The 26,044-nt window shown below is 49.0% G+C and overlaps 1 protein-coding gene across 2 annotated transcripts in view; it reads left to right on the top strand.

Moving 5' to 3' along the window:
* The window catches only part of SCD5 (stearoyl-CoA desaturase 5), a 31,532-nt gene that overhangs the window by 3,742 nt on the left and 1,746 nt on the right, over window positions 1-26,044 (top strand). For both annotated transcript variants that reach the window (XM_037395155.1, XM_037395163.1), the window contains exons 2-4: window positions 18,652-18,782; window positions 23,725-23,930; window positions 25,331-25,563. In XM_037395155.1, coding sequence (XP_037251052.1) covers window positions 18,652-18,782; window positions 23,725-23,930; window positions 25,331-25,563 — 570 coding nt within the window. The remainder of the gene's footprint in view (window positions 1-18,651; window positions 18,783-23,724; window positions 23,931-25,330; window positions 25,564-26,044) is intronic.

The following is a 26,044-nucleotide window of genomic DNA, read 5'->3' as shown; positions in this document are numbered from 1 at the left end:
ATCCCACTGGTGTTGTGCCTTTGAAATGTCCCCTGCTCTGCCAGCCCGACTGTGCTCACCGGGAGCCCTCTTGCCTTGCTCTTTGCCAGCCTGACTTGTGGTTTGGTGCAGGGGTGTGTGAAGAAGACACGGTTGCCTTCTCCTTTTCCTCCTGATCCAGAGCCAGGCAGCTTGTGGTATGTGGTGCCTCCTTCCTCTTGGCGCTTTGCTGTCCATGCTGTTTCATAGCTGACAGCTGCCGCTTTGGGGCATCCCTGTCAGGGTCCCCAGCCTTGGAACGGGGTGGGAACTGTTGAGGAAATGTGCCTTGAGTCTTGTCTGCCCCCAGTCTCACCAGTAGGCTTGCTGGGCACAGCTGGCAGGTTTGGCAGGGTTCACCGGGCTGGCACGTGAGCGTTCCCATTCAGGGGTCTCTTTGTCCGCTGGCTTTTGCAGGGCTTTGGGCTCCTGGTGCTTAGCCACCTGCCTGCAGAGAGGTTTAAAGGGGAGAGATCGCCATTCTCTGCAGATTCGCATCAGGAACCGGAGCAGGGAGGGAGCACCTTGCTGTTGGTGAGGCCAGAAAGCGGGGAATGGCGTGATGGGTCTGCCAGCTGGGACCGGCACACATGTTGGCAGGCGAAGGGGTCTGTGGGGCTCGTTGGGGCTGCGGCTGTGGTTCACTGGTGGTGTCTTTTGGACTGGATGTGCTGCACCTGCTTCCACAGGTCACTTGGTAGGAAACTCTCTGCATAGCTCGTCCCCCAAGTTTGTAACGTGTCATTAAATGTTTGTTCATAACCAGGAGTCTTCTCCAGCCAGCTCCATCCTGTTGTAGTCCCAGTGAGGTTATCTGTTTGGGTCAGGAAAGCAAAGCAAAAAGCTCTGAAATTCCTGTACAGAGAAAATTACCAGGATGTTTCACTGCAGGGGCCGATGTTTCTGCTGCTGTTTCTTTTGATGGGCTCATGATAGCTTCTTTTTCTTAAAAGACTCCATTCTGAGGGGTCACGTGGTGCATTAGAGTCTTGGATTTTGTTTGGAAAAAGGTGCTTTAAACCTTCACAGGAGGCTCGTGGGGAAGCACTTGGAATTAGCCAATTGCTTTATAGAAAATAGAAAACCCCCACAGAAGATTAAGCTGTTTACCTGCTTAAAAACCTTTTATTTCAGGCTTCCAAGCATTACTAGTACTAACAACTTTAAAAACAGGCACAGACAGGCATGGCAGCCCAGAAACTCTGTATCATCTGGATGTGTTCGGCAGAGCTGCCCGATAGCCGAGTGGATGTCAGTTCGTGCAGATACGCCTTGCCAGAGCCTGGGATCGCAGGGGAGGGTGGCCTTGCTCTAATGATGCTTGTACAGGAGGGGAGGCTTGTTGCTGTTATTTTAACAGTGTTTAGGAGACGTTTTAGTGCTCTTGAGAATGCCAGATTGATCATATTCAGCCATGACGGGCCCTGTGCCATGCTTACCCACAGCTTTCTCCTGCGCTTGAATGCTGGCTGTCGGAGAGCGCAGACGGAGCGGCGGTGCTGCCCAGCTGCATCCCCGCCAAAACACAAGCTGCTCCCAGGCACAGGTCTGGATCCAAATCCTGCTGCCTGGATCCCTTTGATAAGAGAGATTAAAGCAGCTGTGGTTTTAGCACTTTGGGTTACTGCCTGGAAGGCACCACTGAGATCATGACCTCTTTCTCAGCCCTTCTGGTAGCCTGTCGATGTAATGAGGCACATGTTGCTGTTGTGCACTGCAGATGCAAGTTTTTATTGGTGTTGCACATTTCGAGAGTCTTGCATATTCTTGAGTGCCATCTGCTGGCTTTTTTGTTGTTAACTGGTTTCAGTCGTTGGCCATTTCTACACAGTGTCAGAAACTCTGCAGCGGTGGCTGTAAATAAAAAAACACCTAGCTCGGAGGAAGTTCCACTTACTACCTCCGAAACCTGTGTGGACAAAGGAGAGTGGAAATATTGTCTCCACTTCACAGATGTGAAATGGAGACATCTGATTAAAACTCCTCTACTGTCACTCCTGCTGCCATTCTGACAGGAGCACCCTCTGGGTCCTGCAAAGTGATTACACTCAGGTGATTTCTGTAGGCAATGGTTTGGGTCAGAAAACAGGTAGAAAATGCTTTCTTCCTAGATACCTCTGCAGAGGTGTCTGCAGCCACCTTGGCAGGAGGAGCTTAATGAACAGCAGAGACCTTACCTCACCTTACTCCCAGGATAGATCTCCTGGGAATCTGCTGGCTCACAGAATGGTCCCAGCTGTGAGCAATAAGCAGCTCTGGGAGGTTTCTGTGGCATACAGGAGGCCAGCCTTGTTGTCCATCAGCCCTTAGCTCCGCTGTGCTTTCAGCAGTTCAAGCCAGCAGCTGGTCCACTAGATGAGCAGAGAAGAAGCAGACCTTCAGAATGGGAATTGCATCTCTGAGACACACATCAGCACCGACGAATAGCCCTGCTTATTTCCAGAGTGGGTTTGGACTGGCTTTTCTTCCCCTGGCCCACTGGAAAGTGTTTTACAGCTGCCTCTCTTAATAGTCAAGTTCTTGGCTTGTTTCTTCCCCCTTAGCATTAAGAGCTGAAGTCTCATCATCTCTGATGGGAACAGAGTCTTTTCTCAAACAGTATTTCTCTCCTTAAAAATGATGGGTGCACTGGAGCTGGGGCTGGCTGTAACATGCTGTCCCCTAGCCACCTGCATCGGGGAGCAGTCAGAGCTCTGTGTCCACTGTAAAGCTGGGCAACACGCCCTCCACCTAGCAGTGTGCTGGCATGAGAGTGGTCCTGGATCTGTTCCACATCCCGCTCTCAAGATGCTCTACTGTAGAGGACACTCCTGCCCATCAGATTTTTTCCCTTCCCCAGTGTTCATTCCTCTCGTTTTAACTATTGCTGGAGGTGATTCCTTAAGGTCTTGTCTGTGAGCTTCATGACGTGCAGCTGTAAGTATGTATTTTTGTTCTCCGTCTTGATTTCATCCCCAGTTTCTTGCGTTGGTGATGCTTTGTTTTGTTTCCCTCTGTTTTGTGTGCTGCACATCATGTGGTCGTTGTGAACACAATAAAGGAATGGAGAGAAAAAAATTCTCATGGCTGTGGGCACAGAGCATGTGCGTGCTGGGGCCTGGATGGGTGTCCTTTGGTCCTGGGGTTGTCAGGAGGTGGGTTCAAGGCACTCCTGACAAGTCCTTGGCCGTGTGAGTGGGTGGGTGAGTAGTGAAGCTGTTAGTGTTTAGACACCGGGACGTTCACCTGGCACAGAGCATTGCTGGGCCCTTGGCTGCTCTGAGCCATGCTCCAGGCAAACCAGAAGAACCTTAAACGCTCCTTCCCTTTCACCTGTGTGGTGAGGACAGAGATGAGAGCTGGATCCAGCAAAAGTAGAAATCCCTGTGTCTACTCCTACTGAATTTGACAGGGATTGCTGGCTTCCAGGCTGCTCCCTGATGTTGTAGAGTTGGGAGAAGCATCCCTCTGAAGGAGCCCCATGAAGGAGGGAGCAGGGGAGGTTTGTTGGCACCCCCAGAGCTGGCAGTGTCCAGAAGCCCAGCCAAGGGCTGCGGAAGCATGAGATGCCGCCTCTAGCCCTGGCCTGCCAGCTGCTGAGCTGATGCAGGCAGGCTCAGGGAAGGCAACAGAGGTTGTGGCTGTGGCTTTTGGTACACGTGGAGGTGGGGATGGCAGCGTACAGGCTCTGAGGCGTTCCCGTGAGTGAGTCGGGATGGATTTTATCCAAGTGGAGGGAACGCATCAAAGTTGTGTCAGCATCAGAGAAAGTCTCAAGGGGCTGGGAGCAGATTAGATGCCTCTTCTTCAGGAGGTGCCACCAGGCAGAGCAGCGTGAGCCATGCAGACCTCCTTGTCTGCTACTGCTGCAACTGCTGTTAAGGAGGCAAAAGCATTGTCCTGTCCCTTGGGAGGGCTGGGCTGGAAAATGTCGGCTCGCCCACTCCTCATCATTGCCACTCTGCCTTCCCTCTCTGCAATTACAGTTGCACTTGTAATTAACACTGATGTTATAATTGAAGCCAAGCGGTTCCTTGCAATCAGATTTTATTTTTACCATGTAGGCTAACAATAAGATGTGCTGGCCCCGCTGGAGAGCCGAGATGTTAACAATTACTGTGCTAAGTAAAGCAAGGCTGACATGAAAGAGAGGGGATGGCTGCTTGTCACGTGCTGACGTCAGGAATCCTGCATGCCATCCCTGTTACGCAGGGACCTCAGTACCAGGAGGATGGGGATTTCTGTAGGGAGATTGAAATGAGGATCTTCCTTGACCCATTTTTGGCCACTGGCTTCTCAGATGATGTTCTGAGCGGCTTAAAATAAAATAACCTGACTTTGGCAAATGGGGGAGCTCTTCTTGGCTGGAGTCTTTCTTTGCCTGGCTCTTTGGGTCTGTTCTTTACCTGACTTCATATTTTCGAGTGTTTCATATCCTCCCCCAACCCAGCCTCACTGTAATGCCTACCGTGTTAGCGGAAGGGGTTGCAGTGTTTGGCTGCTCCTACCTTGCCCTCTGCATCTGGAGTTGTTCACAGGATGTCTCCCATCATGGCCACACAGCTGGATCTGTGAAGGAACTTCTGCCCAGGCTCCTAGGTGGTATTTCAGGAGCAAGGGAGAAGGGACCCAGAAGGGATTTGTGCTGCTCTAACCAGCAGTTGCTGCCACCCAGGGCTGCGGCGGACATACAAGCTCGCTGTGCCCTCCTGGACACCTGAGAGCTTAGAAGCTGGAGGCCAGGGTGAGACGAGGTTTCCTGAGGCTTATTTCGCGTTCTTCATACATGTAGGGGGAGGAGTTGGGATGCAGAAGGGCTGCAGCTCATGTAGAGGAGTATTCGGGCAGAGCAGCAAAAGCAGGTCCCGATGGGAAGGACTGGAAATAGGGTCTCTGGGCCCTGGCAGCACGTGGCGTGGAGGGAGAGCTGTCCTGGGCTCCCACTTGGTGCCTGTATTGCTCTCTTTGGGTGATCCTTCAGGCAGGGCCGCTGGAGGTGGGTGTTGGGTAACAGCACAGGTTGGAAATGGCAGTGTGTCTTACGTAAATGCCAGAAATTGTAGGGGCTTGAGCGTATAAAAAGGGGGGTTGCCTTTTAATTTATTTGGCCAGCACCATGAGGTTGTAACTTCTTTCCAGAATGCATTTCCCTATAGGTGTGGAAAACAGGACCTTTATAGTCAACTGAAGCAGTGAGTTGTAATGGTGGTCATAGACGATCATTTTCATTATGAGCTGCTTTTTCCCCCTCTGCAGTCGGTTGGACTCTGCTGCAGTGAGGCAAGCATGCAAGTGTGGCCAGACCTCCTTGCAGAAGCAAGACTCTCCTTGTTTTCCACTGTTTTTTTGGCTCCTACCTTTGATGCAGAGGGATAGACTCATGTGCTTGAGTTGGCTGAAACCTGCCTGGCCGCTCTTCAGCAGGCTGATGAAAACCAGCCTCCTTATGCAGTGTATGCACAGGTGGTGGTGGGGAAGTCGGGAAGGGGGGGAAATATGAAAAACATCTTGCTGAGTAGGTGGAATCAGAGACTCGATGTGTGGGCATCCTCCCTGTGCCAGAGCTCGCTGTGACACCTAGCAGTGAGCTGGGGCTGTTTGGGCTGGACGGTGCGGCCAGTTGGTCGTTGGGGGAGTTGGGCAGCCACCATCCAAGTCCCCCCGGAGAGCTGACAGCATCAGCCAGCCCACTGCACTGGAGACAAGGGTGTCCTTCACCCTGGCACCATCCTCTAACCTGAGGGCTCACGGTAGCAGACTGGCCTCGCCACATGTTTGGCTGGATGCAAGAGCCTTGTGCCTTCTAATTTTAAAGAGGTGCAGCACTTGCAGCCCAGCTCTGAGGCTCAAACTGCCAGAAGGAGAGAAAACTGGGAGAGGCCTTTTTTTGTAACAGGTTTTTCTGAGCTCTGTTTGGTTTTGGTAAGGGGAGGAAAAGGTGTAGGAGCTGATAGTGTACAAGTGAAAGAGTAAAAAGCATCTGGGCAAGATGCAGTGATACAGAGGGATGGCAGTGTCCTCCAGAGTCTGAAGTCCTGAGAAATCAAATCCATCAGAGCTCTGCTTCGTCAGGCTCTGGCTGGCCTGGGAGGGCACCAACTCCGAGCAGGGTCTGCCCTGTGGGATGGAACGTGTTCGGTGGGGAGCTGGGACAGAGGTGCTGCTGCCTCCCCAGGGAATCGTGCCTTGGAGGCTCAGCAGTCCCTGCTGAGCCCTGCTCTTTCCTGTGCCTAGAGATGGTAAAAGGTGGAAGCTTTCAGTTCGTCCAAATCACAAGTACGTAGCATGCCATGTCTTTGTCACTAATAGCCGAGAAGCTGCTATTCCTTGTGTCTCTGCTTTGGGTGATCTTGCCAGCGTGCACGGTGTGAGCGGTGGGGTGAAGCCATTCCCCTGGCACGTACCCAGCTGCACGCAGGGGAAGCTTTGTCCAGCAATGGGTAGGGGTGCTAAATAGCTAATCCTTCTTCCTTGAGGCAAAGCTGCCCACTGAATGCAGGGCTCTGGAGTGCCGTGCTAATGGCTTAACTGCACTATTTCTTTGCTCTGTCCTTGAAAAAAAGAGACAAAATCGGCATTAATTCTTTCTTGGCATTTATAGAGCACTTGAAAACCACCAGAGCCCTAGCCGACATGCAGATTGAGGACAGCAGTGAGGTCACTGGGAGAGAAGTGAAATCTGCCCGTGGTTTTGTGATGACACAGGACTCGGCTTAGCTGAGAGAGGCTACACATAAGCATCAAAAATTTTAGAGAAACCAGAGCATCTTCCAGCTTTCTCTTTTGATCTAAAAATATATGTAAACTGTTTGGCATCTCAAGGCAATCTTCAGTTGCTGGTGAGTTCAGGGAATCTGTATTTGCTTCCTAGGGGAATTTTAGCATTTGCTGGAATACTTGCTGTCAGCCGCAATTTCCATTGCTCTATTGGCTTTATTTATGTCACATTGGCTGCAGTTGTCAATGTGAACGTTTCTGCTATTCCAACCGGAATAAAGGCTTTTGTATACTCAGCCAAAAGGGCTGGCTCTGGGGAATATTCCTGAAAATGCATACGCAGGCGCGTGTGCATCTAGGCAGAGACAGCCTGGATTGCATGAGCTGGTGATGGCGGGGCCAAGAGGATGTGACAGATGGCTTCTCCTGGAGCTCCTTCACTGCGGTGTGGAGAGGCAGGAAAAGGGCCGACTCTGAACTCTCTGCAGCTCTAATTTTCTGCTTCCCCTTTGCCTTTGATGTGCTTCCTCTTATCTCTTTCTCTCTTGGTTCAATTTAGAGCAGCTCAGAGAGTGTGTAGATCTAATTTTAGATGAACCTGCTTCTGGCCTGAGATTTCACACGTTTGGTCTTCACGGGAATGCGCGGCGCCCCGCGAGAGCTGGCAGGCACTGTACGGCGGGCAGCTCGGGGGATCGGTGCTGCTGCACACAGGTGCTTTTTAATTCTCAGTTGCTAGTTTGAATCCAGCCCAAGGTGCTTTTGATGCCAGCCTTTTTAGCAGGGCTCAGCAAACGGTGGGTTGGCCGATCGACTCCGTCTGCTAGCAGAGAAGTGTTTCCTTCCCAGCGACCCCAGGGCCAGAACACCAATTCAACATTTCTTCTTGGCAGCAATTTAGGGAATAAGGTGGAAAACTTCTCCCTCCTTAGTAAATGTAGTTGCAGGTCAGGAAATGAGGGGTTTTTGGGAGGATGGTGTGGATTAAGTGTGTGTTACTATTCCTCATGTCTCTCCACTGTGCAGGAAGAGATCTCCAAGGTTGCCCTGGAGGGTAACAGAGGCAGAGACGTGTACTGGAGACTTGATAGCTAATCTAGATCTAATAGTGCTGCATGTTGACCCTGGCCCTCTCACCAATGCACAGCATGACATCAGTCAGCATTTTTAAATGAGATGATTGGGTAGACCAAGTGTCGGTCTCATTTGGCATAGGAAAACTTTTTTTTCTGAGAGTACAGATGGCATTTTAAGAAAATATATCCCCAAACTTGGTGTTACTAGTGATAGTGCAAAAAAATGTTGTGGTACCAGGCACTGTGAAATTACTGGCTGCATTTCTGGTGTGAGCCCTGACGTTGGATCAGGAGAGAATCTTCTGCCACTGTCAGCGTACACAGTGAAGTGGAGGATCTCTTGAGGTGTTTACAAGAGACAAAGCATGGTGCAGCTACTGAAGTGGATGGCAGCGCTGCCCTGAATTTCAGTGGGAATGGAGTTAGGCACCACTCAACACTACTGGAGGTGCTTTCCCTGGTTTGGTCAGATTAGCTGATGTGGTTCATCAGTCCTAAATCTGCCACTGAATAACAGCAAAAACCCAAAGTGAGGAGGAAAAGGCAGTTGCAGGATATGCAGATGTAATTTAATTTTTAGAAAGGAAAAAATCCTCACCGTAAGTTACAGAAGTGTTACGTATTTATAGTGATCAGTCAGCTTTGCAGTGCTCGTTTTGTGCTTGACCAGCTTATTCTTTGCATTTCTTATGCAGCCTGATGGAAGACGTTGGGGTTTATGTGTTCAGTTGTTAAAATTACCTTGCCAGCAATTTTGATCTGGCTGAATAAACAGAGGTAAAATGCTGGTGTGGAAATGGAACAAATGTTGCATGTCCAACCCTGTTATTTTTAATCCTCAAATAGTTAGTTGTACAAATAAGTCCAGTTGTGGTATCCCTTTATAGCGGGGATTAAAAAAAAATGGCCTGTGCTGAGATGAAAATTTCTTGCTAGACTGTCACACAGAGGTTTGCTTGAGGCTTTGCTGGCTACTCCAGCTGTGGAGAGAGTATTTTCACCAAACGGTGTCATGTCACAATATGTTTTCATCTTGCAACAGCGCTTTTAAGGCCAGTTATTTTCAGCTGCTCTGTTGTTGAAGAGGTAACAGATGTCTACAGGTAAAGCACAGCCCTTGTGTTTGTTAATTTTTCTTCCCCAAGCAAAAAATGGGCTTGTCAGCCATTAACATCACTAGAATTCCCATCTTGTTAAGAAATTGTTCTCTCCTTTATCTTGCTTCCTGATCCTTGAACTGCTAGATACACAGTGTGTGTGCAAACATGTATAAGCCTTTGCCAAATGTAGCTTCAAGCACTCCCACCTGGGGCTGGGAACGTGTCAGATCTTGTAGGCTAAACAGTGTTGGAAATGTCATCACCCAGCAGTGAGACCTCCAGCAGACCCAGGGCGCCGTATGCTTCTGAAGCTGTCATCAAAACGATGGCAGTAGGAGAGCTAAGGTTTTTCCACGATAGCAACTGGAAGCCAAAGACACCGCTCAAGGAACACCTACCTCCCTGATAGAAAATAACGCCGCAGGTTGGTTGTGAGCGGGGTTTTGCATGGGAAGCAGCTGTGGGCTGAGGCTGTGACACAGCTTGGGAGAAAGGCAGCCGCAACCAGAAATCAGACTGACTCTGACAAGAGGCTCAAACGGGGTGTGTTTTTTGTGGCTGGAGTATGCAGGGTTTTTTCCCACCTTGTTTCTCACCACAGTGAGCACACTGGAAGTTTTTCTGGTGTATGCCTCATTGTTGGTGCTCCTGGTTTTCTGTGCTGGCTTGTGACCCTTCCATCTGCCAGAGCGCCAGCCGAGGGGGATGCCGTGGGGAGGCAGGAGGCACTCGGCAGTCTGAAGAGGGATCTGGCAGCCCCAGCTGGGGGTCCCCTACTTGCTGGCCTGAGGCCATGGAACAGCAGCTGCCAGTATCTGTGTTAGGGCTATAGCTGTCAGTGATAGTGGCCAGTCCTAGGAGAGAGCAATGCTCGTGCAGCTTGTTCTGAGCTCTGCGCTGGGCTTTGCACCAGAACAGGAGTAAATGAGGCTGATGTCCTCAGAATGAGACCCTTACCCTTGGTGGCTGTCTTGATCCAAGATCTGTATCTCTCCTGGTAAGAACAAGTCTGATAACAACTCTGGGGCAGCCTCCAGCCTTGGTAATTGCTTTTCACGTACTCTGTGCAAGGTACCAATGCCAAGTCCACCAGTGTACAGACACTGCTAGTGCAACAGTAACTGGGCTGTGTCCTCTTTTTTTTCCCGTCATAATTTTTTTTGTCTTCTCTGAATAGCAACTTATCTTACCCCTTTTGGGATAAAATGTGGGGCTAGGTGAGCCACCATTCTCATCTCGTGAGGCATGTCATCTGTCGTGTTTGGAGTGGTGAGCACCTTCCCCTGTGCGTTTTTTCCCATTGTTGATACTGGTGAGACAGCAGTGGTCTGGGAGTTCCTACCTTGCTTTCTGGTGCTTGTACATCCCCATGTTGGCTGACCTAAGATGACTTGAAAGTGAGTCAGTGATATGCTGTGTCAGGACCAGAACAACTGTGGTTGCATTTCGTAACATGCAAAAAAAGCTCAAATGTCCATGAAACTTGTCTAGTCCCAAAGCCTGTTTGGAAAAGGGCTGCGGTGGGATCTGTGTCTGGTACAGCTCACCCAGACCAAACTGTGACAATGACAGCTCTCCAGGCTCGTGTCACGTTCAAAGTAGTCACCTTGCTGTGGTTCAATGTAGTGTCCAAATCCCGTGCTTCTGCAAGGGACTGTGAGGATTTTAGTCACGTATGAGAGAGATGCCAGCAATGGGACCGGCCAGGGCTGATTCCCTTCCCAGCTCCCGGCCCTGCTATCCCTCCTCTCCTCACCACCCCGCACGGGCAGGGATTGCAGGCACTGGCTGTGAGTCGGTTCCAGGCTCCGCGTGTCACCGCCCCACAGAAACGGTCGTGTGACATTAATTTGTATTTTAAAGATGTTTTATATATTGACAGTAGCGCCATTGTGGGTGTGCAACGGAATTTGTTTCACCGCTATTGTTTTTATGTCTGATGTTTTATCCCTTGGAGATAATTGTGGTTTGCAATGTTTGGCGTTAGTAACGTGCAGATAGTTGCTATTCAACACAGTGACTCCTTGTAATCTGCGCCTAAGAAGGATGCCCAGTCATCTCTTCTCTTTCAGGAGCCAGCATGTTGTTCAGATGTGCAGAATGAACCCAATGCTTGTTGGGCTTCTTGTTTTGGTTGATTGGGGTTTTTTTATAACCAGATTAAATGTCAAAAGCAATCTGGAATCTGCTGGATTCACAAACAGTAAATACATATCATGTTTCTAATGTCGTCCCAGGTTTCAGAAACAGAAGAAGTTCTAATTGTGATATTCAGCATACAACAGAGTTGAAATTTCTTGAGGGAGAGATCTGCTCCAGCTTAAGCAACCACTTAGAGCAGAGGATGATTTCCTGGTGCCTGTGAAGAAGCTACAGACTGGCAGTTATTTCTCCATGAGGTCACTCCCCTGGACACTAATGTTTTCAGAAGAGCTTGGTTCTGGGCATACTAAAGGTTTACTGGAAATCCAACCATGGGGATAATGAGCTGTTCTGAAAAAGATGGCTCACGTGTTTTATGCTGTTGGTCTCCCATCCCATCCATTTTTAAATTATTTGCCTGGTGTAGTTTTCATTGCTTCTCTTTGACAGTGAGATGATACCTCTGTGCCTGGCTGTTCAAAATCACACTGATGTCTTGCTGCCTTATCGTATTCCACACTGAGAATATTTTATGAGCTGTTGGTGATCTTGCTTGCAGGCTTCTGTTTCCCCAAGCATCTTGTCCTCATTGCAGATCCCTGTCTGCAGTTATCACCTCCCTGAACTACATTTCTTTCCTTTTTTTCTATCCAGGCAGATCTTTTTGAGCCTTACTTTCCCTGTTTCTGCATGGATCCTTTTGTATTTCTTAGCTCTCCCACTGCTGCTCCAAATCTAACATCATCTGCAGTTGTAATTAATATTCTATTTGCCTTTGTTTCAGATCATTAATAAGGATGTTGAATAAAAGTCTTCTGCCTATTGATTCTGGCATGTTCCCATAAATAGCATCTGTGCACAGGCACACTGTACTTGGAAGCCTAGCAACCCACTGGCTCCTCGTTTGCACGGTAATTTAACCTCGTGTGTCTTGTCTGTCTTGCATCCTCTCCTTGTCCCTGTACACTGGTTCTTCCTTTTGTCCTTTTGCACAGGCTTACTTGTTTTCTTTTCTCCCCTCTTCCTCTTTGTTCCCTCTCGTAAATGCTTCTCCCACTGCTCCAGTTCAGAAGCGTTTTGCTTACGCTGTGCCCTGTCGAGTGAGCTTGCGGTTGGAAATGCTCTTGTGGGACCTTCTGCAGAGCTCCAGGGGAAAGAGCGTGCTACCTGCCCAGGGGAGTGATGTGTTGGGGTCCCACTCCCATGAAGGCATCTCGCACCAGTTTACTCCATTAACACGTGTTTTGTGTATTGCAGAGCTTGCAGTAGGGTGTCAGACGTGATGAAAAATTACTGTTTGAGAGTAATTCTGCCTTGAGGTCTTGAGAAAGAGTAGGGAGAAACAAGGATGAACCCACTTCAAACCTCTGCTCTGCTGGGTTAAGTCATCCTTCTTTGAAACGGGTCCTGGGTTACCATCCAGTCAAAGGCAGCTCTGGGCTTGCTGTTTGTGTGGAGCCCAGAGATCTTGGCGGAGGCTCTGCTGTTTCAGGTACTTGTGCCCAGGTCTCGGACTTCTCCTGGACCTGCAGCAAGCCCTAAACATCCCTGCAGAGTTTTGGGTCTTAATTGGGATGGCAGTTAGAGCTGTTGGATGGGACTGCTTTGTTGTGTATGTGATGGGAGCAGAGCTCTGGCCCTGGCAGGAGGCTCTGGCTGGTGGTGCTCAAGGGTGCAGCTGGTGGGGTGATGAGATGACAGCCACCTCCTGGGCCTTTCTGCACAGCTGTGGGCACCCTCCCAGCTGTGATGGGCACAGCTGAGGATGGCTGTGGTCATGTCTATGACTGTTACTGTACAAGGAGGTCCAGAGGCTACGTTTCTAGGGAATTGTCCTGAAGCCAGCATGTTCAGATAAATGAGAAAAAAGTGGGCTTGACTGAAGCTAAAGCTCCTGTAATCATTGCTTTGAGCAGACAGCAATTCAAAGCAAACCACAGCCAGCTGAAATCCTCTAAAACTGTAGATTTGGGGCTCCACCACCTGTCCAGGCCAAGAGAGCTGTTGGCTCTGGGGAGCAGCAGGCATGGCACACAGCATTCCCACGCTATCCTAGGAGCTAGCGAAGATAATTCAGCTCTTGTCCCAAGTAAATTCTCGAAAGAAACAACTTTTCAGTAGCAGAAGCAGGAGTAAATGCCCAAGAGGGCCCTGCAGGCCAGCGGAGCACCTTGCCATGCAGTGCCACAGTATCCAGGAGGTGCGGAAGCGTGCGAGGATGACACGTGCCTAACAACATGGGTATCTGCGTTAACAGGGCGGGTCTGGACTCTTGCACTGAACATGGTAGTTGGGAGCTGATGCTGAGAAGGAGCCGCATTTGGCTCTGTGTGTGGCAGGAGAGCCCTGTCGCAGGTGTCGGTGGACCGCAGGGCTGCGGAGCTGGCGCTGGGGTGCATTCTCAGCCCGGTGGCACGCTTCAGCTCCATGCCAGGCGGGCGGCTCCGTGAAGCAGATGCTCCGTGCTGCCTCCAGTCCGTGAGGAGGCAAAACTGAGTAAACCGTCAGAAGATGGCTTGAAAGGATCTTCCTCATCTCCCTCTGGCTTTAGTATGAAACTGTGAGCTGCACAGCTCTAGCTTTTCACAACACCAGATATACCAGCCTTAAACCCACTGTCTTTCACAGATCTGTTCGCTGGCTGCTCTGTTTCCTCTTTTATCCCAGGTCTCTACAGACAGCTTTTTCTGCTGTGTTGGCTTTTGCTTTTTAATTTTTTTTCTTCTTGAAGTCCTCGTTTCACTACTTGCTTGCTTTATTTCTTTTACTTTGGTATTAGTGTGAACACAGCCTTTAGCTTGGTGGCTTCAGAGCTGCTGCTGTATTGCTGACAGAATTCCCGTGCCCTGGCTCTCTCGGACACTGGCCCTGCCTGCCCAGCAGCTCTGTGTGCTCTGTCCCCAGGCTTGTGGCGAGCAAGTCCTCACCCAGCCCTTTCCTAGCTCCGTCTTCCTTATCCCTCGAGCACCTCTGGCTTCACAAGCAGCCCTCTCGGTGCAGTCGGTGGCAGTGCTGGCTTGGCCTCCTGGTGAGAATAGCCCTGTGGAAATGCCTCTTGGCCTCATAGTTGGGCATCCTGGAGGGGAGGTGGGGACGCTGCCAACTTGCTGTTCTTCCTTCATATCCATCATCAGTGGCTGCTGACAACCTCCTCCGCCACACTCCAACACAGCCCTCGCCCAAGCTGCACTCCTGCCAGCCCTGCAGCACCGCTTCAGGGGAGGAAAAGCAGTATATTGTTCATCAACCAGATGGTCATCTGTGCCCTGAATTCAGAGTCTCTGATGCTCATGGTGGCCTGTGATTGTGTGTGAAGCAGATACACATGGATAGCACAGCTCAGTCTTAAATCTATAGATTAACTTTGAAATGCTACAGTTTCCTTGCGAGTGTGATTTGCTTTGATAAGTCAGCCTGGTTGCAGAGCCAGCTCACTAAAACATGCAGAAGACTAATCTGGCTATTTTAGCAGTTTCCTCTTTGAACATTAAGTACCTCACTAAATTAAAAAAGAACTGCATCGTTAACTGTTCAGGTTCCAGGTTGTTTATTGGTACTTTTCTGGTGTTTTTCTTCCTCTCCCCTGTTTCTGCAGTAACTGTGGGTTTTATTCTCTGTTCCTTAGGAGACCTGTTTAGTTACAGGCCTAAGAGGGAATTTTCAGTGTAAGGGGAAATTGCTATTAACTGAGCTGCTTTGCTCCACAGTGTAATCCTTTCGTGTTTCACGGAGATGTTCACCCATACACTCACTCCCCACCTCCCAAAAATGAGCCAGGTGGGTAAGCAGTGGCTCCCTTCTCATGTAGTTACTGTGCATGATGAATGTAAAACTAAAATGGTTGATAGTCTGATTTTTGGTATGAGTTCATAACTTACTCGGCAAAAGCAAGCTTGAGAACTATCTTTACATGGCAAGTGTTTATCATCTTGGCTGTTTATATGTTGGGAGTTAGTGGACGAGTAATGTTTTGAGGCACCCTAATTCCTGTAAGAACCACAAAAATCTGATACCACTGTACAGTGCGTTTGTCTGACAGGGTTTGTTTCTGCTCTGGTCACCAAACTCCTGTGTAATTTTTTTTTTTTTTAGTTTGTTTGTTTCTGGGGATGTTTCAGCCCTCAGGATTTATATGAAGAAAACCCCTACTGTTAGGATTCCTCCTCCGCAAAGCCAAAAAATAGATGTCTTGTACGGGTATATTTTAGCCATTTTAATTTGATCACTGGGTGGTGGCTGGGGCTGGCAAGTCCCTCGAGGGCTGGAGAGGGCAGGACCTTGCAGTGGTGACTGGGAGAAGTCTCCCGGAAAAGCCCTGTGTGATCAGGGCAGCATGTATCTGGGAGGCTCTGAGGGTACTTCCTCAGCCTGGTGTTTGTCCTCAGTTGGCCTTTCTGCCTCTCCACTTACCGAGCCACGCAGGCGAGAGCCACCTTGTTCCCGACTGTGGTTGCTGGCAGAGGCCAGCTGCCCCCTGTGAAACAGGCGTCCCCCTCGTTTTTTCTGGGGCACACCACCAGTCAGTCCCTGCCCCGAAGTACAGCTGAGCTTGCCTGCTCGTGGCTGGTGGCTAGAGACGTGCTGCCTGTGCGGCAATAAGGCTCCTGCAGAAACGTTTCAGATGGATCCAAGCCCTGTTTGTAGCCCAGCGCTTTGTGGGAAGTGTGAATGGGGAATGATGCTGGGAGGAACTGTTCAAAGGTATGGACACAGGGTGGCATGTAGACCCTAGGGCAGCCCCCAGACTCCCAAAATCCTGTTGTCCATTCTGCTGCAATGTTGGTGGTGTGGAGTGGGCTGAATGAAAGGGTCTCTGTTAGCTGAGCTCTGTAAGAGCTGAATCAAATGGCATAAATCCCTTGTATTCCGTGCAGCTGTTCCATGTGCTCTATATGTTACCTACCGCTTGGCTACTTTCTTGCACTGGATGGAGAAGGAAGGCAAAATCAACCTTAATGTTGCATATGTCTCATTCTACCCACTTACCTTTAATTACAGTTTTAAGCAGTCGATCATGATTAAGATGCATGTGTGCCTTGAGAAGTGCTTGGTCAACTAAATGATGTGTTGCTTTGAAGTGGGTGAAAAGCCCCTCTTTGTGCACTAAAGAAGCAAAGACACCGCTGAAGACGGGAGATTTCAGCCCCTGTGACTAGCATGAGGTTAACCAGTCATAAAGCCCACAGGCAATATGTTCTTGTAATGATTCAGGACTATAACCTTAGTATTTTTGTGTTAGCTGGATGTCGGTAATCTGCGTGTCACAGATCTGTTTCCACAATTACAGTCATTTCAACAATTTGGAAGGCCTTATTTAGTGATGTTTCTGCACAGCTCAACATCACATACAGAAAATGACAGGATAGGCTTTCCCTAATTTCATAGAAGTCTTAAGTCCTTGCACTGACAAGGCATGTGCAAGAACTTTAAGACTGCGGCAGAGGCTGGAGTGTGAGTTGCTGTGGTGTCAGCATTTTTACTGATCTGAGAGTAATCTGAAAATAACGTGCAGAGAGAATGCGTGATTTTCAGTTCATTTCTGTACCCCCCTTCAGGAAGCAGGCAGAAGTCTGAATTTGGCTATAGACCTCAGCTCACTGGATATAACTGCACAGATGAGCCTTCTCTGGGAGTAGCTTGAACACTGCAGCCTGCTGAAAAGAGAATTGCTTCTTCAGTGAAGGTGTCCAAAGCGGGTTTTAGAGATGTGTCATCTTTACTAGGACTATTCTGAACCCATTTATCTGTTGCTTTTTGTGAGAAAGGCTTTGGTTTGCTGTGGGGGGCATGAAGGGAATTTGAGCCAGGTAAGTAATGTGAAACGGTTTGGGTAAATCCGTTTTTGATGGATCCACCAGCGGAGTGGATAAGGTCCATTCGCTCCTTCAGTCCACAGGGGTGACAATCAACATGAAATACAGTCGCTGTTGTTTTACCAAATACCTCCCTATTATATTTTCTCTTAGATGCTGTAATTTCAAGCACTGTGCATTGGGAGTTGATGGACACAGAGTAGACATGCACCTACATACACATCTTTCTGCTTTCTTTTTACAAATGTAGATGGTTTATGTTATGTACTAGGAAAAGCTGATTGTGAATTCCTTTCTAGCCACTGCATGTCTACAGGGTTCCCTGCTGGACAGACTGTTGTGCAGACAGACACAGGTGAAAAAAAAAAACTTCTAGGGGTAGGATGTTCCCTTCTTGTTCCAGTAACTCTGTTTAGGTATTTGAAATAGGCTGTTTTAGCCAAGAGGTGCCTATGTGTGCAGGTGACAGGGAGCCCTGACTAAACAGCACATCACTTCAAACCGTGCAAACTCATTTGAGGTTGTCCTGTAATATTTTTATTGTTTGAATCCACTCTTGTTTTAACTGTACACTTGTAAAATGAGCCTGTACACTTTAGGCACAGTATGAGAAATCAACACCTATGGTAGGGAGACATAAGAGTCTATATATCACAACATCTGGGTAGAATGTGAGTAGTTTTAAGTGGTGCTGTTTATTTGGGACTTCTATAATAATTTCCTCCTAGCTGTTTCCATTTTCCTGCCGCTCTGTCTCCAGAAGGAGCAGCTCTAACGCACTGTTCTTCCAACCCTTTCCCATAGTCTTCTCCTTTGTTGCAAGTCAAAACAACTCGGGCAACGGATCATCCATCACACAGGAATTCAAAGCCACTAGAGACAAAACCAGCAAGCACATCGAAGGAGAAGCAATCAGTGCACAGATGCATGGCTTGAGCCCGTGGGCCCCAGGTCCACTGTCTCGTTGTGCTGGCCCAGCCAGCCATCTGCCTGCCCCCCGGCAGTGCAAGGGTAACCGACCCGAGCATGTGTGAGTGTGGCCCCTGCTGAGAAGAGAGCCAGAGATGTACTGATGCTGCAGTGGAGGTATTAAAATATTTTAAGCATGGGGGTACACTGCAGGATGCATGTGCTTGCGCTGTGTGCCTAGCGTGGCGCCAGTGTGGTAAGTAAGGAACAGACCTGCTTCCATGCTGTGTTGGCCATCTGAAAAAAATGCTCAAAACAAGGTTACTTGGCCGGTTTTTTAATTAAGGGAAGGAAAAGCAATTCCTGAAACTGAGGAAGGTGGTGAATCTTCTGCTTCCTGGCATGTTTTTATTATCGAGTCATGAGCTGATGATGAGAAGTTTTTATTGTGGAAACTGACACAGCTTGTATCTTTAGGAGTGGGACATGATGCTCTGAAACCAGCTGACAGGCCGGACTCTAGCAAAGACCTGTCTGGAGGAGACTGGCCGTGTCCTGTTAGAAGAAGAGCTGTTGCTGCTCTTCTGGCACAAGTGATGAACTTCCACTCTGCTGTACTTGCTGAAGGCACACTGCTGCAGCATGTCATGGCACGGTGCTTCGGTGCTGCCAGGCTCCCCTGAACAATGCCGGGGTGGGAAGTGGAACAGTGTGTCCCTAGGGCTGCAGAGCAGAGTTGGGCTGAGAACCATGCCTCGTGTCTGCCAGGCCTCATCTTCTGAGTGACCCTGCAGTGTCAGCAGCCAGGGGCAATGGTCATCTTTACATTTAAAAAAAGGAAAAAATAATGGCAGTTGGGCCCTGGCACATCCTGTGTTTTGTTTCTGTGTCTTTCAGCGTATTTCTGTTTCCTGATGACGGCGCTGGGCGTGACAGCTGGTGCGCATCGCCTGTGGAGCCACCGTTCCTACAAAGCCAAGCTGCCTTTGCGGATCTTTCTGGCTGCAGCTAACTCCATGGCTTTCCAGGTGGGGTTGTGTTTGCCCATCCAGATTCTTGGCCTCTGGGCAGCTTGCTCTCCTGTGCAGGGATCCCCTCAGCTTAGAGACAGCAAAAGAAAAAAAAAAATATTGGCAGAAAGACATTTGCTGATAACATAACTCTGCTAGCTTGGTGGATGCAGAGCCCACACACAACAGTATGCATTAGCTAGTCCAGGTGCAATAATTAAGGACCCAGTTGAACATGCCCAGATCAAGATCAGGGGCTCAGCACCCCAGCAGCCCATCTGTGGCACAGGTCAGGCCCCACACTTCACAGGACAACATGGAAACTTTTCTAAGGGCCAACTTGATGCAAATATGTCTGTGCAATTAAGTCTCTTTGTCCATCCAGGCAGTTGGAGGTTTTGACATGCCCAGAAAGGAGAGCAGCCATCCTTTCAGAGTCTCAGTCTCTCTCTGCTTTATACAGCATTTTTCACCAGTAAAATTCAAATACATTTGCAAAGAAGCATGTTACTAGCGCTCTACTTACGAATAGGAAGTCTTAGAGCTCAAAAATATTTGTGTAACACCCAGCTGGTGATAGGATTTACCCCTTCTTCTTGGTGTGAGTTTAGTTACTCCTTTGGCTGATCAAAATAGGGATATGAACCTGTACTAACATTAAACTGACTGAGCTTGGCTGCTGTAACCCCTTGTAACACTAAGTACCATGTGTGTGTTGTGCATTGAATTTTTAGCCTTTTCCCTTCAGCCTGTTTGGTTGACTTCTCATTCAGGTACCTTTACAGAGGCTGAAGAGAGTCCCTTTATCCACTTCTGTACTGTTCGTTTATCATCTTTGATTTTATTTTTTTTTTAAGGTGGAAAAACATAATCTTGTTAATCCCTTTAGACATTGCAAAGAGCACAGTGCTTTTGCTTGAATATGGGAATGTGTCCGTTTTGACTATAACCTTCCTTTGTTCTGAGCTATATCCCAGCTGTTTTGTGCTGCTCAGTTCCTTGCAGAGCTTTACAAGCCCTTTGCTTGGCATATTAAACAAATGTTTTGAGTTTTGAGAACCTCCTGGTACTGTCCTCCTGTTTTACAGCCAGTCTTATCTTTCATAAGTAATTTAAATGAATGCGCCGAGCTGGGTGCACTGAGCCTGCATGTTGGGATTTCATTGTGTGCTTCTCCCCTGTTGCTATGGATTTTGCTTTCAGCTGCATTGGCTTCGTCACTGCTTTTTGCTGAGGACATGATGTGATTCTGAGGCAGGAAAGTACTTCAAAGTAGCTTCAAGCCACCTTTGCGCCCTTCCTATCAGAAAAAAAATGAAAGGCCAAATCACTTACTCTTAAGTAGCCTGAAGCTTCTAATTACTGTGACATCCATTGCCTGCTAAAGGCTGTTTTCACCACCACAAGCAGACAGTGAATGGGTTTTCATGTCCATCTCCCTCGTGTTGGCTGTGGGAGGAAGAGATAGCGTTGGAGATACCTAGAGCATCCCTGGATGCTGAATATTGAGGAAATATTCAGACTTCTTGAAGGGCAGGGGAGACTCTGCTGAAGAGTTTTAACCTGATGCTGCATGGGCTATGACACGCTGTCCTTCCTCTGAAGGTGCAGCCCTTTTTTGTTCTGTTGCCCAGTGCATTTTTTATGATTGAAGCATGCTGAGCTGTGTTTCTTCTCTCTATCTAGAGTGAAGCTCTCACAGTTTTGAAAGACTGCTTCTTGCTGTCACGTATCTGTTTCAGAAATAGGTAATACCTGGCTTATGTCTACTTGATCTCCAAGTGTTTAAGTTTCAGCGTCTCAGCTGGGACGTGCTGGTGTCTCCTCTGCTAACTGCGTTGTACTGTTGCTCCTGGCCATCTCAGTGAAATAAGCTGTGGTGTTCATCTGAGGCTCTGCTGTGAGCATTTGCACACAGTAATGGTGGTTGTATGGAAATCTGTGTCAGCACACTGAGGTGGTTATGTAGCCCAATTTGTTGCCACGTTTCAGTCTGAAGGTTTATTGAGGGAGCTGCTAATGAAACCTCATGACTGCATCAGTGTCAAAGCATGATGCTGTCACTCTGCTTTGGAAGGGATTTCGTTCCTGTGTTTACCTAAAACTCTTATCAAGAGCGAGGTGTTCCTGAAAAGTAGTTGCTATTAATACGCTGAGAGCATATTTCATATTTGCACGTGCAGCGCTCCAGTTCTTGGTGTATTTATTGCCAACAGTTCTGGCCTCTGGCCTTTATTTCCTCTTAGCCTTTGTGGGTTTTAATTAGATGCAATTCGGCTGTTTCACAGCTTTCTAACCCTTTCATCTGGGGAATCATGTTTTCTACCAGCCCTGCAGGTGCTTGCTGTGGTATGAAAAGCCAAGTTAATGTCTCACAGTCTCATTGCTTTGACATGGTTATCTGCCGTCCTGCAAATAATTTCATCTACTGCTCTTGTGACAAACTGATCAATAGTCTCAGTTGAAAAAAAATTCTGGTTAAGAAAGGATCTTTCCTAGCTGTGCTTCTTGCATTACCCTGTTTTATTTTTAAATGACTTAATCTTGGCTTTTTCCAGTCTTCTGGATATTCCCACTGAAGCCATTTGAAGTAGTGTAGAGGGTTTCATTCCTTTTCATTTCTCTGCAGGAAAAAAATAAGATGGCAGCAAGATAAAGAACTCCCCTTGTTCTCACTGAAGAGTTTGGAGGCTTGCTTTGCTTTGCTCAGTTTACTTTATTCTCTTGTGCAGTGGGATAGTTAAGGTGCAACATACTGGAGCACTGGTAAGGGGCTGATATTTACTGCCTCCTCTCAATGGCATAGATGAGTCAGTGCTGCAGAAAAATCTTACCCTCATCACCAGCCCACTCCCAGTGTCACTGCAGCCATGACGTGACAACGGTACAGGACTGAGCATAACTGAGTGCAGTACAGCCGACATCTTTCAGGGGCTTTTGTTCTTCACTTGTCCCTTGTGGGCTCTGGCAGGAAGAGAGCATCTTTGCAAGGCTGAAATTGGACACAGAGGCATTTGAGCTGGATTCTTCAGCTTCTCTTTGTAGTTTGAAGTCCCCTCAGCAGCAACAGCAGCAATGTTGGCAGCTGAGAGAAAGAGCAATGACTTCGGCGATGCTTTCAGCCTAGGGCTTTTTGTCTCACAAAATACAGATATACACAGTTGTCATTAGGCTGGGCTTACCACGTCCCGCAATATATTCAGTGCCCTGGTGGCTGCTGCACTGCGGTTACTTCACAGGGACACCGCAAATGGCTGGCTTAGTTCTGCTAGCAGCAAAGCTGCTGTGGTTGGTGGCTGTGGGTGCTACTGTTGTTCCTAAAAGTAACCTGAGCCCTTCCTTTCTTTGGCTATTACTGCATGTGTACCTCCCTGGCTGTACAAAGTTGGAAACAGCAGAGGAAAGCACACTCCGCTAAGCATTCTCTGATTAAAGTTCACACTTTTGTGAATCTTGGCATTAACTAACATTTCCATGTTTTGGTGCTGGTGTTGGGCAGTTAAATTCACAGACAAGTGTGTGGCCTGTGTTTTGTGTTGTGTTGTACGTGCTTACAATGCCCTGCACTAATAGCTTAGCACCACTGCAAAACCCACAAGTTTAGTCCAATAGCCAGTGCATCCTGCAGAGCAAACTGGGGGGCCGAAATCCCTGCAGCTGAGAAAACTCAAAAAGTCTCACTTGATGGACCTGGGTCTGAAATTGCAGTCCATCCCTTACTCCCTGCAATCCACATAATCCCATTTACAGCCATAAGGCATTCCCGTCCCCCATCCCTGCTGACAGCTTGAACAGCAACAGGACTGAACTTGCTTTGTATCCTGCCTGGATCCAATGCTGAGCTGATGTGATGGGTCTGAGACTTTTGTTCCTTTCTGGCTGCAAATGCAAGACTTGATTTCCCATAAAACAGGCACATCTCCTTTAGTGTCTTCATCATAGAATCATGGAATGATGTGGGTTGGAAGGGACCTTAAAGGTCCTCTAGTTCCAACCCCCCTGCCATGGGCAGGGACACCTTCCACTAGACCAGGTTGCTCAAAGCCCCATCCAACCTGGCCCTGAACTCTTCCAGGAATGGGGCATCCACAGCTTCTCTGGGCAACCTGTTCCAGTGCCTCGCCACCCTCACAGTAAGGAATTTCTTCCTGATACATAGTCTAGACCTACCCTCTTCAGTTTAAAGCCACTATCTCTCATCCTGTGGTGACTACAGTCCCTGATAAAAGAGTCCCTCCGTGTATTCCCTGTAGGCCTCCTTTAAGTACTCAAAGACTGTGCTCTTGTGCACATCCCTGCAGACCAGAGCAGTAATTTAAATGGAGGTGCTGGTTTTAGTGTGGAAGATGCATCCCCTCAAAAGGCTGAGCAAGTTCAGCTCTTGTTCAGATTAGGAAAAGGCGTGTGTAGTGTTCTACAAGCTCTGTCCCATTTCCAGTGCTGCCTTTGTGCCTGGAGGGCATCAGTGGTAACCAGCCACAACCAGCTTAGAAAAAGGATGCCAGAACTGGGTGCCTGTGCACAGTAGTGCCCTGAAAATAAATGTGCAAGCTCCCCCCTGGCAGGGTCATAGAATAACAGTGTAAATGTGTGTGTACCTGGTCCCTCCAGCCCAGTGTCTGTCCTCGTACAGTGAACACCCAGGGAGGACATGGGACCAGGGCAGACTGGTGATGGTAACTCCCAAGAAGCTGTTGGTGTCCAGCCATCTCCAGCTCTGGGACATGTCCAATCCGTGTCACCAGTCCCCAGAGCATGTCCCATTCTGTGGGCGCTGACAGGAGCAGTGTCATGGGCTGGCTGGCTGCAAAGCTGGGGTACCTCAGGATGTCTTTAGTCAATAACCTTTTTTGAGGTCAGAGGGGTTTGTTGTTGTTACGATGAGGGGAAGGAGCTGGGGGTGGTACTGCTGGAGCAGCACCCAACCTCTTTCCTCTCACCCTGCATGCTTTCTGTGCAGAACGACATCTACGAGTGGAGCAGAGACCACCGTGTGCATCACAAGTACTCTGAGACGGACGCGGACCCACACAATGCCCGCCGGGGCTTCTTCTTCGCCCACATCGGCTGGCTGTTTGTGCGCAAGCATCGGGATGTCATAGAGAAGGGGAGGAAACTGGATTTCACTGACCTGCTGGATGACCCTGTTGTCAGGTTCCAAAGAAAGTAAGTGGGAGCGCTGGCCCTCACGCGAGGTGGGTTGTCTGGTTGTGGCTTATTCCATACTTTTATCTTTCCCTTTTCTCCCTTAAGGTATCCCTGCCACCTTGATTGCAGGCATTAGGACTGCTGTTCTTCTGGCCTCTGCTATTGCTATGCTGCTGATGCTTGCTGACTGGCCTTGCAGGCTCTGCTGCGCAAGCAGTGAGCCCTGTCCTTGTCCCTCTGCTCTTCCAAAAATCTAGGGCCGGCTGTGAAGACAGCCACAGCAGAAGTTGCTGGCATCTTGGCCTTCTCCTTTGATCATTGGAGCAAATGCTGTAATCACTAACGGCCTTAATGCAGAAGAGCACATTTCACTTTACAAACTCATCTTTGGCACCTGAGGGCCAGCACAGACGAAGTGCGTCCTCTCCCAAGATTCATTCTTCACAGGTTTTGCTGCTCTCCGCTTCTGAGCGCAGTTAGCCTCTTCTCCCTTTAGAGTAATATTTCCTCTCTCTTGGCTTTGCCTCCCCACTGCTGCTGAGCTGCTCCCTTTCTTCTCCACTTGCCTTGGATTAATTCTCCCAGCACAATTTTTCTTTTTGTTTCTCCCACTTTGGTCACTGCTCTTCACCTCTGTGCTCCCTGCATCCTGCGCTTTCTCTTCCCTCCCTTACATGGTTGTGTGGCTTTAGCCGTAGCGTGAAGTTTTCCTGTTTGTTCTCAGGCTGTTCAGCTTCCTCCCTCCCCATCTTGGACCGCACACTTGATTTTGTCTGGTATTTGAAGGAGTGGCAGGGTAGTGCCAGCCAGTGGGCTGGGACAGCAGCAGTAATCCTGGCTCCCAGGCCAAGGTGCATCTTTCTCCTCGCTCTTAGCATGTGCCTGTGGTCTCTTGGCAGCTGCTTTGGATCTGCTGGTGCTGTTGGAGCTCACGTGGCAGCAGTGGTGTAGAAAGGAGCACTCCTGCCCTGTGCTGTGGGTTCCCTTCTGATCTGGACACAGGGAATGTCTGTGCCAGCTCTTAGTGGTGAACGTGTTTCTGACACAGCTCCACCAATGCCACGCCAAGCCCCGGGCTTTTCCGGTCCCAGAGCTGGACCCTAGGCGCAGGGTGTGCAGCTAGCTGTGCCCTTCCCCAGGTTTAAAGGTGCTCAGCTCAAGATGTTGGCTTTGAGACTGTGTCTCAGCTGTTTAGCTCCACTGTTAACTTGCTGCTTCAGGGTTTCAAGTTGTCTTTGTATTTTGAATTACACTTGGAAAAATTATGTCATGACTGTGGATATCTGAAACATTCCCTGCTCTCCTGGTTATGGGACCAACCCAGGTTATGCCAGAGGTTTCTGGCAGTCTCCAGAGATCCCACCTCTCTTCATCCTAGCTGTTATTCCCACCATAGTAACGGTGTCCTTTCCCCACAGGTACTACAAGAGTTCAGTTGTGCTGATGTGCTTTGTGATCCCTACTTTTGTGCCGTGGTACCTCTGGGGCGAGAGTCTGTGGAACGCGTACTTCCTTGCCTCCATTCTCCGGTACACCATCTCCCTCAACGTCACCTGGCTGGTCAACAGCGCCGCTCACATGTACGGGAACCGCCCCTACGACAAGTACATCAGCCCCAGGCAGAACACCTTTGTCACTGTGGGAGCCATTGGTAAGTGCTGTAGCTCTGGGTAGAGCTTTGCAAACTCTGAGTGACACCCCATCCTCTTGCACCCTGGTCAGGGCTTTGGGCACCTGCAGCTGGACACCACTTGGAGCCAAGGCGTGGAAGAGGCCGGAGCTTGCACATCCTAGAGGAAGGCTCCCTGGCTTTATTCATGGTGCCCACACTGAGATAATGCCATGTAGCCTCTGGGCAGAGATGTGTTCACAGTAGCAGCCCTCTATTCTCAACAGCTGGCTGGGGACAGCACAGCAGAAGTGACTCTGCTTCTCACTCGGTTGAGTGTGTCCCCTCCTCAAGCACTGACTGTTTTCTTCCCTGAGCACAAGGGGTGGGGTGTGCCCCTTCTTCCTACTGGGGAGCCAAGCCCAAAGCACTGGAATGGAGTCTGCTGTGGGTCTGCCACAGAGGTCTCCCTTAGCCAGGTGTGGAGCATAACCTGCACTGAATTCAGGACTTGGGAAGCAGG

This window comes from Falco rusticolus, chromosome 1, assembly GCF_015220075.1.
Source record: "Falco rusticolus isolate bFalRus1 chromosome 1, bFalRus1.pri, whole genome shotgun sequence".
NCBI lineage: Eukaryota > Metazoa > Chordata > Aves > Falconiformes > Falconidae > Falco > Falco rusticolus.
Note: the sequence above shows the minus strand (reverse complement) of the source record. Positions and strands in the feature narration are given on the sequence as shown.